This window comes from Brassica rapa, chromosome A02 (assembly GCF_000309985.2).
Source record: "Brassica rapa cultivar Chiifu-401-42 chromosome A02, CAAS_Brap_v3.01, whole genome shotgun sequence".
NCBI classification, from domain to species: Eukaryota; Viridiplantae; Streptophyta; class Magnoliopsida; order Brassicales; family Brassicaceae; genus Brassica; species Brassica rapa.
This window is the reverse complement of record NC_024796.2, coordinates 25328431-25346961: the sequence shown is the minus strand read 5'-3', so window position 1 is coordinate 25346961 and position 18531 is coordinate 25328431. Positions and strand designations below refer to the sequence as shown.

Genomic DNA, 18531 nt, shown 5'->3' with positions numbered 1-18531 from the left:
CCAGTCCGAATTAAGGTGGACAAAAAACTCGAATTCGAAGAATCGAACCAATCCCAGTTCGAATTAGTAGTACCAAATCCGAACCAAAATCGATTAGATATCCGAATTATTCAAATCCGATCCGAACCGTAGTATTTTGGGTATCCCAAAATAGATTTATATACCTATATATGTATTAATTTTTTTAGATTTAATATATATAAAAACATTCAGGATATATATGATACTTTTAAGTTCGTTTAAGTACTTGAAAATATATACAAATAATCAAACGTAAATATCTAAAATAGTTAAAATATAGGCTAAAATATACTCAAAACTCCAAAAATACTTAAAAATTATTAATTCTCTATCAAAATATTTAAACCAAACCAATTTAAATTGGTTATCTAAATTCGAACCGAATTTTCAAAGATATGAACCGAACACGAAATCCCAAACATACCCGAAAATGAACCCGAACGTGCACCCTTAGTCACTATTATATATCCTATATGTGATGTTACAAAAATATGTGTTATCATATAATTAATAGTATTTTATACGTACGATCAAATAAATTTTCTTATAATTAATAATATTTTATACGTACAATCATATAAATAATCACATATATTATATTTTTAAATTTTAATGTGAAATATAAAAACCATAATTTAAGTTGGTATTTGAAATTGGATATATTTTTGAAATTGGGAATATTAAAACCATAATTTAAGTTTGTGTTTGAAAACCATAAAAAATATGTTAGTAAAAATCAAATTTTGAATATATGTATATTTTTGAATGAATTTTTGATGCAAATCAATTTTAAATTATTATTTTGATTTGAATATGTATATCAAGTAACATAAATCCATTACTTTTTAATATAATGTAATGGACTTCCAATATTTTTAATAGCATAAATCCGTTACTACTATCTATGTTTTCAAACAACACTATTTTTTAACAACTATCTATGTTACCAAACAAAAGCTTAAAGTACTTCTACTTTAATAAGATACATAGAGATTATATGATATTAAAATCGATGATTCGACCTTTATTAAAAAAATCACCAAAATATGTATGCAATGTTTATAATAATTGGCATTAATTGGTGCAGGTACAGAGACCATCAAAACACATATAAGATCTCGAAACACAAGTAAATTTCATACGAGGATCACAGTCTGTCGTCAACTTGCATTTCTTGGCATTATTCTTCTTCGTTTTTAAGTCGTCAAGTCTTGCCGCATGAGTTGATAAAATGGTACATTGGCATTGCCCATTTACGCATAGAGGTGTCCCGTTCGAGCAGTGAAGGTATTCACAATCTTTTGTTGTTTTGCATGGAAGAAAAATCTGAGCTCCCGCTTTCGGAACACTCATCGTCATTGCACCTAACGAAGCACATAGGTCCCATAAAAATATGTTATTATACAATTTTCGAATCGAATGAGTAAGCTTAAGCAAAAAAAAAAAACTGGTTAGATAGATTTAAAGGGGCTTACAAGCGATAACAAAAGCAAGAAGAACGACAAACGTGATCTTTGATGCCATTTCTTAATTATGTTAACTGTTGAAGTGTATATCAAAGGTATACCGGTAAGCTATGGCCTATAAACATTTGCTATTTATTTGTCATTTATTTGACTTTGGGAAGCTAGTAGCAATATTTTTTATTCAGTGACGTATCTACATTAACTAGAAAATTGTATATTTTCAGAATGTAATAAAAATTTGGATGATTCTTTTGCTTTTGCTGCTTGATTTTATTACCATATCTTTGTATATATTCATCCTTGATGCCATATTAACTGTGATCTTTGATGCCATTTCTTAATTATGTTAACTGTTGAAGTGTATATCAAAGGTATACCGGTAAGCTATGGCTTATAAACATTTGCTATTTATTTGTCATTTCTTTGACTTTGAGAAGCTAATAGCAATCTTTTTTATTCAGTGACGTATCTACATTAACTAGAAAATTGTATATTTTCAGAATGTAATAAAAATTTGGATGATTCTTTTGCTTTTGCTGCTTGATTTTATTACCATATCTTTGTGTATATATATATATATATATTCATCCTTGATACCATATTACATTATTGTTAAAAATACTATATTAAATTATCATATAGGGGATGATTGGTAAGTTCTATGAATACTTTCTACAGCTCATTTTTTTTACCGCCAATTTAATTAACCAATCATACTTTAAAAAAATAATTTAAAACTACATCCCTAAATTTAAAATAGGAATTAAATTGGCTTTGGAAATAAATTTTTCTAAAACTTTATATTCAGTGATTTGAAAGTTATTAATATAAATCTACAACAATAAAATCTACAATTACAGCAGAAAAACTTACATCATATATTCTAAACTCAAAAAATAAAAGCCACAACATTTACCAATCACTTCCAGAATTTATAAAGACAATCTTCGTTTAAGCTAAGAATAACTGGCAATTAAATCATGTAAATTCCCTATGATTTATGTTACCAATTTTATGTTTTAGGTGGAAAACAATTTCACAACAAATAAATCAATTAAAAGTTACCAGATATATGTATCCTTGTCTATAATTAACTTTCCATTTAATTAGATTTCTCTAGATTTCTAACAAATTTTAGGAGGCCGTTTATATAAACAAACTTGACATACTTATGCTGAATTATTTGGGTATTGTTGATTGATGATATAATGTGAGCCTTGGCTACACATATTGTTATTGACAATAATCTATTTTAATAACAACTAGATGATAATATGCGCGCATGTGCGGACTGAAGTTTTATAATAATGTTTGTTCATTAAATGATTTTAACATTTTGAACATTACAATTTTTATCGACTGTAAAATAAAGAATAAAAATGTTGGTATCTTAAATGTATCATCGTTGTAGAAGAGTTAACCTAATACAACTCATTTAATTATTTTTAAGACATCATATGCACAAAATAAAATTAAGTTTTGCGTTCGACACAAATTACCAAAATAAAATAGGCAATATCGATTGTATAATGACGAAAGAGGATTATGTTTTCTGCTCTTGATTTGTTTACTATTGACTCTCTATAAGTGATTTCATTTTCTACCTATATAAAATTGTGCTTCCATTATCATCTCTGTTTCATTAATATGAATTTAGTTCTTTTTTTAACGTCTTCTATGAATTCGGTGAATTACATAAATGTCAATTTTATAAAAATAGACATCTGTAAAATTATTTCTACTCCAGATAGATATATAAGAATCAAAATTTTGAAGAAAATCACCGGTAAACTATATTAACAAGTTAGTGTTCAAATCTAACATATCAAACTGTTATAGAATATAAGTGCAGACTCGAAATATAAATATCTATCTAGTATATATTCACCAGTTCCATCTAAAAATCATCTAACTTTAGAACAACAAAACAAATTACTTTTAGCTTACGCTTTTGAAGTTTAGTTACTTAAGAGTATAAATATAAATATATATATATATATATATATAATTCTTTACCATTCTAGCATATGTAAACTATGTAAAAACTAAGAACTGTTTGATTTATTAAATGATTAACCAAAAAATTAATAATAAATAGTTCAAATCTCTCATTCTTAGCTAGATAGAGTATTAGAGAGAAACAAATATTAGACGAATGATCAAATCTCTCATTCTTCGAACAAACTCAAAAAGAGGTGGTTGGAATATTGTCATGATCTCAATGAAATAATATATATAGTGTTTCCAATATTAAAAATGACTGTGATTTGAAGAAGTGTGTTTCTGGGATTGCCAAGATCAAATAAGATATTAGAAACCACCTAATAAAAAAATTATTTGTATGTATAAGAGTATATACATTAGAGTAAGCACATAAATCAAAACCAATACATTTTGTTAATTTACAATCGCGTTTTTGGTAAATAAATCAAAATAATCAATTTATTTACTTTATATGGTATAAATTAAACTTTAGTGATATTGACATAGATACATTGTATATTTTAATATAAATATTTATTATTGACACTTCCTACTCATATGATTTTTAACATTTATATATTTGATGTAACAAAAATTTAAACAGATAATCATAATGAGATTTTTCAATACAAATTTTAAAACTAAAATATTAAGATCTCAATAATTTTTCACTGCAAATTTTGAAATTAACATATTTTTATATAATATATCATTTATTTCAAATGATGTTAATATATCATCCAACAAGACAAATTTTGAGAATGGATATTGAGAGAAATTGTGAAAAGGAGATTCTCACACTATCTCAATATGGTTATATCAGGAAGATTCTCAGGGTATTCAACATGGATGAGTCAAAGAGTGTGTCAACGCCTGTTGGTGTACATTTCAAATTCTCTATAGATGATGATGAAGCAGAGACAAGTATGGATGATATTCCATATGCTAATGCTATTGGAAGCATAATGTATGCTATGATTGGTACGAGGTGTGATCTGGCGTATGCATTTGGGTTGGTTAGCAGGTTTATGAGTAATCATGGGATTGTTTATTGGACTGCGGTTAAGTGGGTATTGAGATACTTGAAAGGAACACAAGATCTGAAAATGTGCTTCAGGAAGACGAGGTGTTTAGAGTTGAAGGTTTCTGTGATTCTGATTTTACTTCGGATCTGGACAAGAGAAGGTCGATCTTAGGTTATGTTTTCATGGTTGGTGGGAATACAATCAACTGGAGATCAAGCTTACAAAGTGTAGTGGCTCTATCAACGACTGAAGCGGAGTATATGGCGCTGGTTGAAGCGGTTAAAGAAGGAATGTGGTTAAGGGGATTAGCGGAAGAGCTTGGATTCAAGCAAGACACAGTGGAGATATCATGTGACTCTCAAAGTGTATTGTTCTAGCAAAGAACAATGTGTATCATGAGAGGACTAAGCACATCAGCAGAAAGATGCACTTCATCAGGGATATTATCGTTCAAGGTGATGTAAGTGTGAAGAAGATACATACTTCTAAGAATCCTGCTGATATATTAACCAAGGTGGTTCCGGTAAAGAAGTTTGAGGAAGCGGTGAACTTCCTTGGGATGTCCGAATACTGAGGAGCGTTCGGCATCGCCTGACAAAGCACATGTTTTCTTAACCTAAGTAGTGGATCATGTTTGATGTATCAAGATAAAATTTGTTGGGATTCGTCAAAGACTGCGTCAGAGACAGTGTCAAGGAATCCGCCAGGAACTTTGTCAGGATTTGGTGATGTAAATCAAACAAGATTGCATAACTTAAACCAAGACAACGACATAATATTAGTAAAGAGAAAAATCACTTTTATGGAGTTATGGAAGTTGATAGAATTATGGAAATATTACTTTCATGGTTTATGGAAGTTGGAAGTATTTTGGAAATATTTCTAATAGGTTTATCGAAAGGGGTGAATGTCATAATCTAACTAGGTTAATGTAATAGACTCTTTCTATATAAGGGGAGCTCGTGTGTTCTCTTATCTCTTGACAAAACAAGTTGATTTGTAAGCTTGAGAGATAGAGAAGGGTTTTATATCTTTTTGATTAAGATTATAGTGGATTGTCTCTTGCCATTCTAGGTGAACTCTAGGTAAACAATTACTTGTGTTCATCTTCTATATTTTTCTGCGTTCTTCTTCTGTTCTTGATTATTTTACAAACTTATACTTTCTAATTTACATCGGCGAGTTTGTCAAAGAGTATGTTGGAGGTTGGGTGTTTTATTCTAGTTTAAGGTCAAACAATTTAACTATTGTAATTTCAACAAGTGTTGGTATTGCTGTATATTGTCTAGTTATTTTAGTTTCATCATGCATCTTTTTTTAACACTAAATATTACATTAAGATGTTTCATTAACCAATAAATACAGAAGATAGTTTCATCATGCATCTCTACTACTGGTTTTTATTATATCGTCTTTCAAAAATTTGAAAAGTTGGTTTTTTTTTTGCCATCTGAGTATTATTATTAAAGAGGTAAAGTTCAAAATACAGGCCCATACAAAAGCCCACAGATGAAGTCCAAAGCCCAACCGAAAGAACAAACTAAACAAAGGAAACCGATAAGGCCAAAGCCCAAAAAACAACAGAAGCCCACCCTGGCTGCACCGGTTCACCAGACAAGTCGAAAGACACGTGTTTAAACCTCAACAACGAGGAGAAACACGTGTTACCATCACTTTCCTCTTCTCCACCTCTGGAGAAACACGAGGCGTTTTGCCGGAATCTCGCCGGGAAACACATGCAACTTTCCATTATCTTCATCGGAACCACCAGAATCACCTGGGACCACCACGATGAAAGAAACCTCCAACGACTATGTTGGAAGGTAGGGGAAATCCATCGTCTTCAACACAAACCCTTGTGCTCGTTCTTCAAAGAGCTTCAATCTATCTAAATCGAGATCTCTTCCAGGAGCCGAACCACCGAACACAAGGCAGAATTTTCTACCGCTTCAGATTTGAACCGTAAGCCATTGGACCCACCAACCATGCTAAACCACACCAACGCTCTCTGCTTATATTAAGGCTTCAATTGAAAGCCACCGATCTTAATTCGAAACAATCAAATCTCAGATCGAGGCTCAATAAAAGAAAGGACACATAAGCAGAGAGAGAGTAGACCACCGGAAATAACTCTAGGAGAGAAGCCGCCGTCAGCACGAAGGAACAGTGCGACACGGAGCCATATGCCGACCGTTCACCTTCAACGAATAGGTGCAGCGTCGGAGCCAAAAGCCGACCAACCACTGAGGAAAGTATGTCGCCGGAAGAGCCCAACCAAGGGCGGAGTTTTACTAGTTTCATTTCATCACTTCCCTCTGTAAAAAATACGTGAGATAGAACATAGAGGAAGAAGAGAAACTTGTAAAATTTGAAAAGTTGGTATAATAATTTAACTTTTTACTAAAAAAATTTTAAGAAATATTGTTGTAAGCCGAAAATTTGTGAACCGAGCGATTTTTTCAAAGTTGGGCTACTTTATGTTTCACAGGCCTGGCCCATACAAAACTAAAAATATGACAATGTTTCATGATCATAAAAATTTTCTCAAATTATATACTACATTTCTACACATCAAACAAGATGTAGACAGCATCGTCAATTTATTATATGTTGTCCTCAGAAACTGAATTTCGTTGAATTGAACTATTGGCCAAGCTACTCTTTGGGGAACTACTTGTTATTTGACCCGTACGTCGACCAGAGATCATTACTTGCTTAGGTTTTCATAGAGTATTTGTGTACCTCTATTTTGTGCTTCAAATTATTTTAAAAGTTGGATTTGAGATTCATTGAATTTCAATCTCAAATCTTAATAGCTACAATTATATGACTTAGACAAAAATAAACTCAATATCCAGGTAACAACCTCCATATGTAATCACAATTCTTGAAACAAACAATAATTAAATATTCCCTCCGTTTTCTTAATATAAGTCGTTTTAGAATTGTGCACATAGATTAAGAAAATCATTAATTTTTTATATTTTCTAAACAAAAACATCATTAATTATTTAACTAACCACAAGTCAATCAATAATAAAATAGAAGGTATATTATCATTGGTCATATAACATTAAATGTTAATAACTTTATATAGAAAACCAAAAACATCATATAATTTAGAACATAAAAATTTCTCTTAAACGATTTATATTAAAAAACGGAGGGAGTAGTTATCATTGAAAATAATATATGCATAACCTCCCAATAATATTTACTGTATTATTTATGAAACGGAGGGAGTAGTTATCATAAAAACGAATGTACTTTAACTTTATTAAAAACTGGTTTACCAATAATATTTACTGTATTATTTATGATTAGTTAACTTATTTAAATTTATACTATTAATAATATTATCTTTTAAAAAGTTAAGTTTTTTAATTCTTGTGTTTTATGCAAAACATTTTATATTGTTATTATTACCAAAGAAGAAGAATTGAAGGAAAAAGAAAAAAGTTGGAACGGAAGATCAAGCATTAAAGCCCTTAACAAGTACACATTCCTTCCATACAATAAGGTCCCGGAGTTCTGTCGCAACGAACAAGCTTCCTACAATCTTCATCTAAATCACAAGTCCATGTTAAGCACTCTCCTAATCGTCCTTGTTTACACCATATGCCTTCGCATTCATCGGTCGATCCACATGTTCGTATGTGGTCCTTATAACCCTCTATGGTTGGAACATTTGCTTCAAGCCATATGGAGACGCCTGCATGATGATAGAGGAAACGATTTAGTCAATATACCGATGTAAGTTTCGAGATTAGTCTTGTTTTAGATACCAAAACATATTTAAAAGACGAGACTTACAAGAGAGGACAAGGGAGATGAGCATAATTGATAGGGCTCTTGATGCCATTTCTCTTTCATAAACAGAATAGACAGATTGTTGGCAAAATTTCGCTGACGATTACAAATGTTCAATTTATTGGAAAGAAAATGTTAACTTTATTGGTCAACTTGACCAAAAAAAAAGTAGAATGTTGCCAATTGTAATTAATGCCAAACACATGTTCCACCGGTGTTACTTTCCTAGAACTCGAGGTTATCTTTCCGTCATTATAACTGAAAACGAAGTCATTAAAAGTTATTACATCGCACATTATTACGTGTCCTTTCGATAACTGCGTTCAAATAAGTCTTTCGGGTTGGCCCAGTTCAGCCCAAGCCCACAAACCCTCAACAATAAGAGAATTTGTAATTCAAATATTGATTGTTTCGTACAATTTTCGTTATTCATATATTATTTAGACTATTTGAAAGACAAAAACATTTATGCAAGTACTCTTTATTTAACAACTAGGGAGCTCGGCGCTACGTGCCGGATTTCGATGATAATATATGTTCTAATAAAATTTAAATTAATTTTATGGTCTTGAAAAATAAAGCATTCATCTAACATATGAAGATACATTAATTTTCTTTCACTCATGCATCGTTGTTCTTAAAATTATTTTAAAAGAAAATAAAATTCCATTATATGGATAAGAATATATTAGAATTTTTTTATCAGAGTATTTTGTAACATTTTGTATTATTTTTTTATTTTGAAATAATTTGTAATAATTAGATATAGTGTTCCTACATTTTACAAAGAGAGATATGTATACTTGTAATAATTAGATATATTGCTTCTACATTTTAGAAAGAGAGATATGTATACCGGCTAGAACCTCTTGGCATTATGCCTACAGTGTACATGCATATTATTTTGGTTTCTTTCCTATTTTTTGTAATTTTAATTATAATTTTTTATGTATATATTCGATATATTATATATTGACATCTGTTAAAAAAATATAATTTATATTAATTGTTTAATTTTCAGTTCCTAAAATTTGTGATTTTTTTGCTATCTAAAAATACTATAAGTTGATAAGTAAAATGAATAAAACTAATCGAGTCTTTGTTATGAACTTATGATCTGGATAATATTTTATCTTGGTTATCTAAAGCTTATATTGGGGTTTAAAACTATTAAATTTTTAGATTTTCAAGAATTAGTAAATTTATTTTGATATATGTAATCAATTTTGTTCCACCTCGTCTTAGAGCTATTTCTGATTTATTTGCACCATCTATATTGTTCGCTAATATATATAATCAGTTTTGAACAATGACCTTCGTCGTATTATGAAAATACTGTTTTTTTTTTTTTGTGCTTAAGTGGTTTAGAACTTTCTGTTATGTGTGCAGACAAAACTTAGCAAGCTAAAAACACCCTAAAGCTAAAAACATTATACTAAGTCATTTGTACAGACAGAACTTAGCAACTAAATCTCAAATGAACATATATTTTTAGATAATTCAAAGAGAGGCACGAAAGTCATCTTAAATTTTATCTTAAAATAGATTCGGTTAATCATTTAAGAATAGTATCTCGTTCTTTTGTAACTATCATATAATTTCATACAAAGGAGAATAGTGTTCTCCACCAAGCACATAGTTGTAATACTCTATTGCTATATTTTATGAAACATAGTGTAAACTCATACATTTTACCATTGACTTCTGGTAGCATTGAATTATCTTTGTATGGACACACTTTTCATAAACTTCATACTAAAACACATCTGAGTTACTTACAAAGAAATTCATATAAGAGAGAGACCAATACTCAAACTTCATCTAGGCAATCTTAATAATAATCAATACTTCAATATCACCACGAACAGCAACACAATCCCTCGGTGTATCAAACAAAAAGAAGAGTGAGTATTGCTTGCGAACAACACCAGTGTCTAAGTATGTAAGACCAGAGCCACATCAAATCTGATTCCTTACTCCGGAAACCACGGAAACAGCTCTTGTACGCTGATATTCACGACAAATCACCGATGTGAGTATAACTTATCATCCCCGTAACATTTGCTTCGTAACGCAGCTCTGTCTCGTACTTGGCATCTCAAGACTGATTCAAATAAATAGACTATGTCTTGATTGTAACTCTCTGTCTAACTTTGTTCTATTCCTTCTTAAGTAGTCTTGCGAATCCGTAACTTCTTAAGTAGATTAGAAATAGATTCAGCATAGACTGCTTATCATAACAAAAATATTTAATAAGACACTTACCCGATAGTGGGCCTTGATATTGTCTCCTTTGTGAGTCTAAACATCACATTTCTGAAGCTTGAATTGTAAAAATGAACAACTCAATACTGAGTCATCTTCCAATCACGCAGATTGAGAGATCAAATTCACCATGGAAGTTGGTACCAATTGCATCCAAAATTTGACGACGTGAGCTTTTTCAGCATACCTTGACACCAATCTGCAACTCTATCATATCAGATGACTTTTTTGCAAAAACTGAAGATGAGAAACAACGACATAATGCAAAGGAGATCAGATCGATTAATTGCAAAGGTATGTTTTTTTTTGTAAAACAGAGAAGACCAATGAGATTAAATCAGATCGCCTATACCTGATGTTAGAACACCAAGCAGAACCAAAACTCCACAGATTTCATGGCGAATGCGGGGCTAATCATCTCTTCATTCTTTCATTGATTATCATGTACATCTGCGGTAAGTTTTGATTCAACAAACGTGAAAATAAGGGATTCAACAAACGGGTTTAAAATATCTCATTCAAAAGATGTTCAATGAAGATCTATATATGAATGTGAACGCTGGAAATAATTGAAAACTAATATGATCATGAAATTTAAGAATGGAAATGTCTAAAGCATTAAACCGGTGAAATAAATCTGCTCATAAACTATAGGCGGAGTTAAAGAAGAGACATGAGAATCCAGTAGGAGCATATCCACTCTCATGATCTCACACCACGGCGGACATTCCTGGCTTTCCAGAGATGGAACAACCGGACTTGAACAGTGGAGGATGAGTTGCCCGTCTGCAAATCAGAGAGGAAAACCGAAACGTTAGCCACAGCTCACAGAATTAGTTTTAATCTTTAGTTTAGAACGAATGAGGAGATGATTCTCAAAGTAGGAAAGCTCACCTTTTTATAGTAGAACCTCCACCGCCTTGCAGAATCAGAGCTCACATTGAATATAGAGCATTGTAGATAGATTAATGGAGGTTTAAAAAGGATTATTCGGTAACTGGTATCCTTTCGTTCTGTGATGAAGAAGATGAAAGATCGCTTGCGAATCCGAAATCGCCATGAGCTTTGGAGAGGCGAAGAAGAAGAACATTGGTGGAACCCTAAACGACAGCGCGGCGTTTCACCTAGTGGAGATGATAAAGGGGCTGGGCTCGAAGAAGTTAAAACGAAGCTGGACCAGAACAATATCTCAAACAAACTGCACATAATGAAACGCAGCGGCTTGACTGAAAAAGACACATGTCACTGCGAGAAGAACCCCTTTTCTGACGTGGCAGCTTCTAAGGAGAGAATTCTCTTCTTTATATTAAAAATTGCAAAGAAAAGAAGAAAAAATTATACTTCTTCCTTTTCAAATGTAACCGTTATATCTGGATATTCAAAACAAAACCATCAACCCTCCACAGGGCGGGTCAAGCAGGACGGATCCGACCCGCTGAGACACTATTTTTAGGTTTCATAAAAGATAAATTAATTTCAGTATAGATTGGTGTATTTCGTTTTTTTTTTTTGACGTCAAAAGGCCATTCTATTACTCAATCTTGAGGTGGTCTGGGTGACAAGACCGGGATAGAACAACCAATAAAAAAAACTCCCTATGGAAGGATCTAGCGTCTTAGCTAAAAAAATCTGAAGTCTGATTGCGCGCTCGTGGAACATAAATGATGTTGAAGTCCGGGAAACAAATCTGAAGCGTCTCAATCCTCTCCAACTCCATCGCAAAGCTTGGCCAAGCATGAGGATCCTTTATCATTGCAATCAGTTCCTTGCAATTTGTTCCAAAGCTCTGGCATGTCGAATGTTGAAGCATGTTCTCTATTGCCCACTGCAGTGCTTCTACTTCTGAATGCAAAGCTGATTCCCGTCGAATGAAGTTCCTTGTCCCCATAAGTTGAATGGTTTGAGGCAAACAAGGTAATCTAAACCCATCCACATCCACTAAAATGAGCAGAAGCTGTCCAAGATCCATCTAACAACCAAATATTACCCAAGCTTATGACTTGGGATTCCTCAGCATTAATGTCTTGTACCACTGGTTGTACCACCTTGTTTGCCTCAAACCATGCTTGACATTCGCTTTCTGCATATCGGACTAGCTCAAAAGGATCTCTGTCTATCCCCCTAAATAGTTTATCATTCATGGCCTTCCAAATGTACCAAATTAACCAGGGATAAGGATCCATGTCTTGTTCTGGCTCAATGATAGCGTTTTCCTCCAGAATAGATAGTCCATATTTGTGTAGATGCTCGGGACTGGGAATATCCCTGGGCTCGTTGGAGTTGATGATAAAGACCAAACTTGTAGAGCTGGCGGGCACTCAAAAATCGCGTGTGTCACAGACTCATCTAGTTCTCCACACCTTGGACAGTAGTTATCACACCTCATATTTCGTCGTGCTAAGTTCCTTGTAACTAACACATGGCCAGTTAACAATTGCCATATAAGATGGCATATCTTCTTAGGCACCTTTAACTTCCAAGCAAAGGCTTGGAGTTCGGTAATACTTGGCTCCATGACCTCCTTTTCCACCTCTGGTTTTAATAGATTCCTAGCTACCCAGTATCTTGATTTGACCGTGTATTGTCCATTCCTTGTGTAGTTCTAACAAAAGGTGTCTCGGCGGTGAGCTGAGCTTATAGCCAAACTCCTTATAAGTGGGATGTCATCCATATTGACATAACTCTCCAATAAGCTCATATCCCAATCCTTCGACTCCTGATTAATGAAATCACTCACTCTCATATTGGGATTTATAACTGGCGCCACTGGGACAGCTGGTCTCGCGGGAGTCGTTAGGACCCACAGATTTTCCCGAACCTTGACTTCATAACCCGAATGAATCTTCTGTCTAACCTCATTTTAAGTAATTTCTTTATTAAACGATGAAACAAATAAGCTGGAAGAAGAAAAAAAAGAAAAAAAAAAAGAAATCTCAATTGACCTCAATTCACCCCTTTAAACTTTGGTGTGTTTGTTCAAAAAAAAAAAAACCTTGGTGTATTTCGTTTGAAATTCAGTTTTAAGTGAACTATTTATTTTTTGAAATGATTTTATAGCTTTTGGACACGTTGTAAAATAAGCTCACTTTTGGAGTTTTGTACTAAAGAAAAAGTGAAAAAAAATTTAGTCAAAACAAGATTTTGTTATGTTTGACTAATGACTGTTTTTTAAAGACTTTTAATACAAAATATAATTGGCATCTATTTCATCAGTTTCATGGACTAATGATGTCCCCATTGGGAAGATAAAATGGAAGAATCGTGTTAAAATAAAAATAAAATTCTTCAGTTGTATAAAAAACTGAGTTTGTTATATATTCTAAATGTTTTTTTGATATAAGCTAAATCTGGTACCATGCACAATTTTGATATTGGATAATTGGATGTGTGTGTAGTCTAGTAATGTTAATCTGTAATTTAGCAAAGTTATAAATGTATCCTCTGAATGTATTCTGTATATCCACTTGGCAACATAGCTAGGTACTTGCTGTCTTAAATATCAATTCTCATAGATGCTAAGTCTTCCATTTTAAACAAAACACAATCCTATCTGAATCTCTTTGCCATTATTGCAAGATGACAAATTCCTCCTAAGATCTAAGAATGTTTATAGTATATAGAACAAAGGCCATCAAAACACAAATAAGACACTAAGGGACATTTCAACAGCATAAGAGAATGATAATCACTATATCTATATATCACTCTTCACCTTGCATGGATTTAAATCACTTAGTTTGTTAAGTTTCGCAAGATGATTTGATGAACTGATGCAATGGCATTGTTCCCTTATGCATAGAGCTTCCCCGCTTGCGCAATTGGCGGCATCACATTCTTCTGATATCTTGCATGGGTCAAACATAAAAGACTGAGCTTTTGCGGTCTTTGCGGTCGGTATGTTTGCCAACGATGCATCTAATAAAAAATAACAATCAAATGTAAGATATATGCATATGCTATGCAATAAACATAACTTGTTTAAGTAAAAGACCTCTGAGAGATTTAGAGTCATACAAAGAAGAACGAGCGAAAGGAGGAACATGGAAATTGCTTTTGACGCCATTTTCTTGTGATTAAGTATACATCAAAATCACATATCAATAACTTCGCTATTTATAGTGTCCCTTTTTTCTTTCGGAATTTGCTATCAATAATTTTTATAATAATCACCCAAATTGTAGACTTTTGCATTAAGTAAAGAATTCAGCCCATATTATTGTACTTGTAACTTATAACCCATATGGTTTAAATTGTTATTTCACATATAATAAGAGAAAAGAATATAAAGAAAAAGATAGCAATGTATATCAAATAAAATATCGACACTTCATTCTCTACCAATCTTTCATTTTCTATTTTAGTTCATTAGTTATTTTATATGATCTTGTTCTTTTTAAGTATAAAAGAAATAAATCACATTTTATAGGAATGAAGTGAAGAAATAGATAAAGTGATAAGAACAAATGTTAGAAAACATCTAGAAATGGTTATAAGGTTCATCTAATATTTAATAATATTAAATAAGTAATCATCCTTATTTTGACTAACCAATCACAATTAATTGATACATAAGTACATATTGTTGAGATTAGTTAATTAGCCGGAAGAAGGATGATACTTTTTCCATTTTTGGTTGCTTTTTATATCATATTTGTTATACAATTCATATCGTTTAAATATACAATTTTCATTTGATATCACAATTATTTACTTTGCTGATAAGATTTTATTTTGATGACAAAGAAAAAGATATATAAAACGAGAGTAAATAATTTCATGTCCATATTAATAAAAAGGATATTAGTGGACGATACTGTTTCGAGTAATTTATAAATATTTCGCCTTGTTGTTGTTTGTAGTTGCATTCATAACAACAACAAAAACTATCGTTGTTGGCCAATAATTGTGTTAGCACAATAGGTCAATAGCAAAGCATCTTCTGCCTACGTCGATTACAGATCTAGAAAATAGAATTTCCCTAAAGTTAGCTTATTCCATTAATGCATTACATTTTCCTAAAAGCTTATAAAAAATTAGCGATAAGCCTAATCTATTTGTGCAATCCACTGTTTTCCAACAGCCAGTTACGGTATGACTGTTATCCTTTACAAATACTAACAATCTTTTTTTTTCTGAAACACAAATAACAATCTTTCTACAATAATTTTTGTAGTTAAAAAAATGTCACAAATCCACGTCTGACACGTTACTTTTCCTGTCTGTTGTTGTCACTACACCTATGCCATCGCATCCTTCTTTATTTCCGCAGACTGGTAATATGCTACGACTCTCTACTTTTGGTACGTTGGTTACAAGCAACACGAACGTGCCTACATGTTAATAAAATAAATGATTTAGTCACCATATGTGTGCATGTTTGAAGTTAGGGGCTTTTTTTTTTTTTTTTGATGTAAAGTTTAGGGGCTATTGAATTAAGGATTTGAAAGAATTCAAGATAGTAAATAAAAAAAGTTCTGAGATTTAAGTAAATCTTAATAGAATTTGTTACAAATTATATGTTTTTTTGAAGAAACTTCAGATTTTTTAAATTTCTCTTAAATTTTTAAATATTTATGTCAATTAATATTTTATTTTTAAATTACTATAATGTGCTATTTTATCATTTATGAGATATATAAAAAATTAAAATATTTTAAGGATCGATTTTCAAATAAATATTTTTTTTTCATTTCAAACAATTTGATTTTTTTTTTTTACTTTTAGAAAAGTTTCAAATACCATCATAGGATGTGATATTTTCACTATAAAATATCATCCAAATCCTACCAAATTCCATTTCATGGATTTTCTTGACAATATCCATATTTTTTTCAATAAGTTTGAATTTAAGAGAATTTATACAAATGACTAATCCAATAAGTTTGGATTTCATATAGAATTTATAAATGCTAGATACAATAACAAAAAAATTTGAAAAAATGTCATATTTTCTGATTCAAATTTATTTTGGAATAGAATATGTTCCAACCCTATTCCATTTTGGAGATAGATTTTTTATTTATTTATACGATGCTCTTTTAAATTTAAGTGTTTTTATTTGATACTTAAATAATACTTAAAATAATATAATAACATGAAAAGAAATATGATACTCCACAAGAGATTATTTAATACTCTTACATATAGATGTATAAGCTAATTAAAAATACCAACCTAAACGTAAAAAATATAAAATAAGTTATTTAATAATCCGGTAAATCATTTTTGGAATAGCCATGATTGGTGAAGTATTGCTCAAACGATGAAATGTCCAATTTAGTTTTTTTGTTGCTCAATTTAAGAAAATCATAGATAAATAAACTCATTATTCATGATGAAATGCATTAGTTGAGCATTTGTGAGAACAAATATTTTAATATTCATTATTGAACCAAAATATGCTATTTTATATATATATTTTGTGTTTTACTGTATTTTTAATAATAAATCTTTAATGTAAATAAATATATATTTTTGTGGATATTTTTTAAACGTAGTAGATCTTTTATAAACATAAGAGATATTTTATAAACATAAGATAGTTGGGTTAATTGGTAATTTTCATAAGTGGAAAGTATTAGTAATTATTTAAAAAAATAGAGTAACACATAAGAGTAAAATCTAATTCTATTTATGTGTTGCACCATTTTAGAATAAAAAATAGAATAATAAATTGAAGATGCTCTAAGACACCCTTTAGTTTAAGATATATGTAAATAGAGAATTAGAGACGGTAACTCACAAGATAAAATGCAAATCAATAATGGTACGCAGAACCAACATAAAATGCAGAACACATACATATCAAACCAATAATGCAAGACAAATGCAACTAACTATTTAAATTAATTAATTAATCATCATTTTATAGTAAATGTGAAAATATAAAATATGTTAACTAAATATCTAGAAATAAAATTTCTTATATATAATAGATATATATTATTGTTTGTTACATGTTAATTATTATCAACAATAAAAATGAACTAAACTATAAATATATTGGGAAATTCTCATAAATATCATATTCATAATACCACTTTTCATGTTTACACTAAGCATTTTTACCATTATTTTTAATGAAAGGTAAAAGATATTTATACCCATATGGTTAACTAATTTAAACTTAGCGTTAGAGTTGAGGGGTGTGATAGGGTATTTGGAATGTAAAATTTAGGATTTTAATAAATATATAAATAAATACTTAAAAATATAAAAAAATTTAAAAAATATTTTAAAACATAATTTTTGATTTTCAAAACGAAATTTTGAAAAAAGAAAAATACGAAAGTTGAAAAACAATTTTATAAAAAGTTTGAATTTGAAAAAGTATAATTCAAAAATATATAATTTTTTTTTGATCCGCGCAACCGCGCGAGTATTATTTTCAGTTTTATAAGCAATATATTTATTTTATATCATTAGTGGTATACATTTTTAATTTTAATCATATATTTTAATTTTTATAACTATTTCAAATACAATAATTTATAGTTTACATATTTAAAAAAACCAACTGTTTAAAACTATCACATGTATTTGTTGTTTCATATTATATGTTTATCTTATTGTATTTGTATTTAGTTATTAAACAAAATGATATGTGCATGAAAAAAATTATATTTGAAACTTATTTTGTATTTAATTTATGTTAAATTCTTATCCACCCTTGAAAACTGGATTTATTTTTTGCAATTTTTTTTCATTTATTCATTTTACATAATATATTATTTTATATACAAAAGTCTAAGATATGTTTAATTTTATGCATGTATTATATATTTTGCTAATGCTAAGCCGTTCTGGTATCATATTAGTTTTCTAACATAAATATTTCTGTCATCATATTAGATTTTTAACATAAATATTTTATTTTTATGAAAATTAAATTTATAAGTTTATCAATTTAATATAATTTTATCATATTTAGTCTAATATAATAATTTTAACATGATCGATTA

The 18531-nt window shown here is 30.4% G+C and overlaps 2 protein-coding genes and 1 long non-coding RNA gene across 8 annotated transcripts; 1 reads left to right on the top strand and 2 right to left on the bottom strand.

Moving 5' to 3' along the window:
• Positions 1 to 1070: 1070 nt before the first annotated feature.
• LOC103853910 (defensin-like protein 295) lies at positions 1071 to 6637 on the bottom strand. Its single transcript, XM_009130807.3, has 2 exons — positions 1497 to 6637; positions 1071 to 1385 (listed from the first exon to the last, which is right to left on the bottom strand). Exons 1-2 carry the CDS (start codon positions 1543 to 1545, stop codon positions 1096 to 1098), a joined length of 339 nt encoding a protein of 112 aa, XP_009129055.1. The 5' UTR covers positions 1546 to 6637; the 3' UTR covers positions 1071 to 1095.
• Positions 4232 to 4872, top strand: LOC117132007 (secreted RxLR effector protein 161-like). The gene is made up of 2 exons (XM_033285296.1): positions 4232 to 4540; positions 4588 to 4872. The coding sequence occupies exons 1-2, from the start codon at positions 4232 to 4234 to the stop codon at positions 4870 to 4872; spliced, it is 594 nt and encodes a 197-aa protein (XP_033141187.1).
• Positions 6638 to 9442: 2805 nt separating the features above from the next.
• On the bottom strand, positions 9443 to 17767 carry LOC103853912. 6 transcript variants are annotated; one of them, XR_004454890.1, is made up of 4 exons: positions 14585 to 17767; positions 11244 to 14485; positions 10923 to 10997; positions 9443 to 10807 (listed from the first exon to the last, which is right to left on the bottom strand). It is a non-coding gene; the product is annotated as an uncharacterized LOC103853912 (long non-coding RNA). The 6 variants fall into 6 exon arrangements; XR_004454886.1 differs by having other exon boundaries at positions 9443 to 10500; positions 10571 to 14485; XR_004454888.1 differs by having other exon boundaries at positions 10923 to 14485.
• Positions 17768 to 18531: the final 764 nt, after the last annotated feature.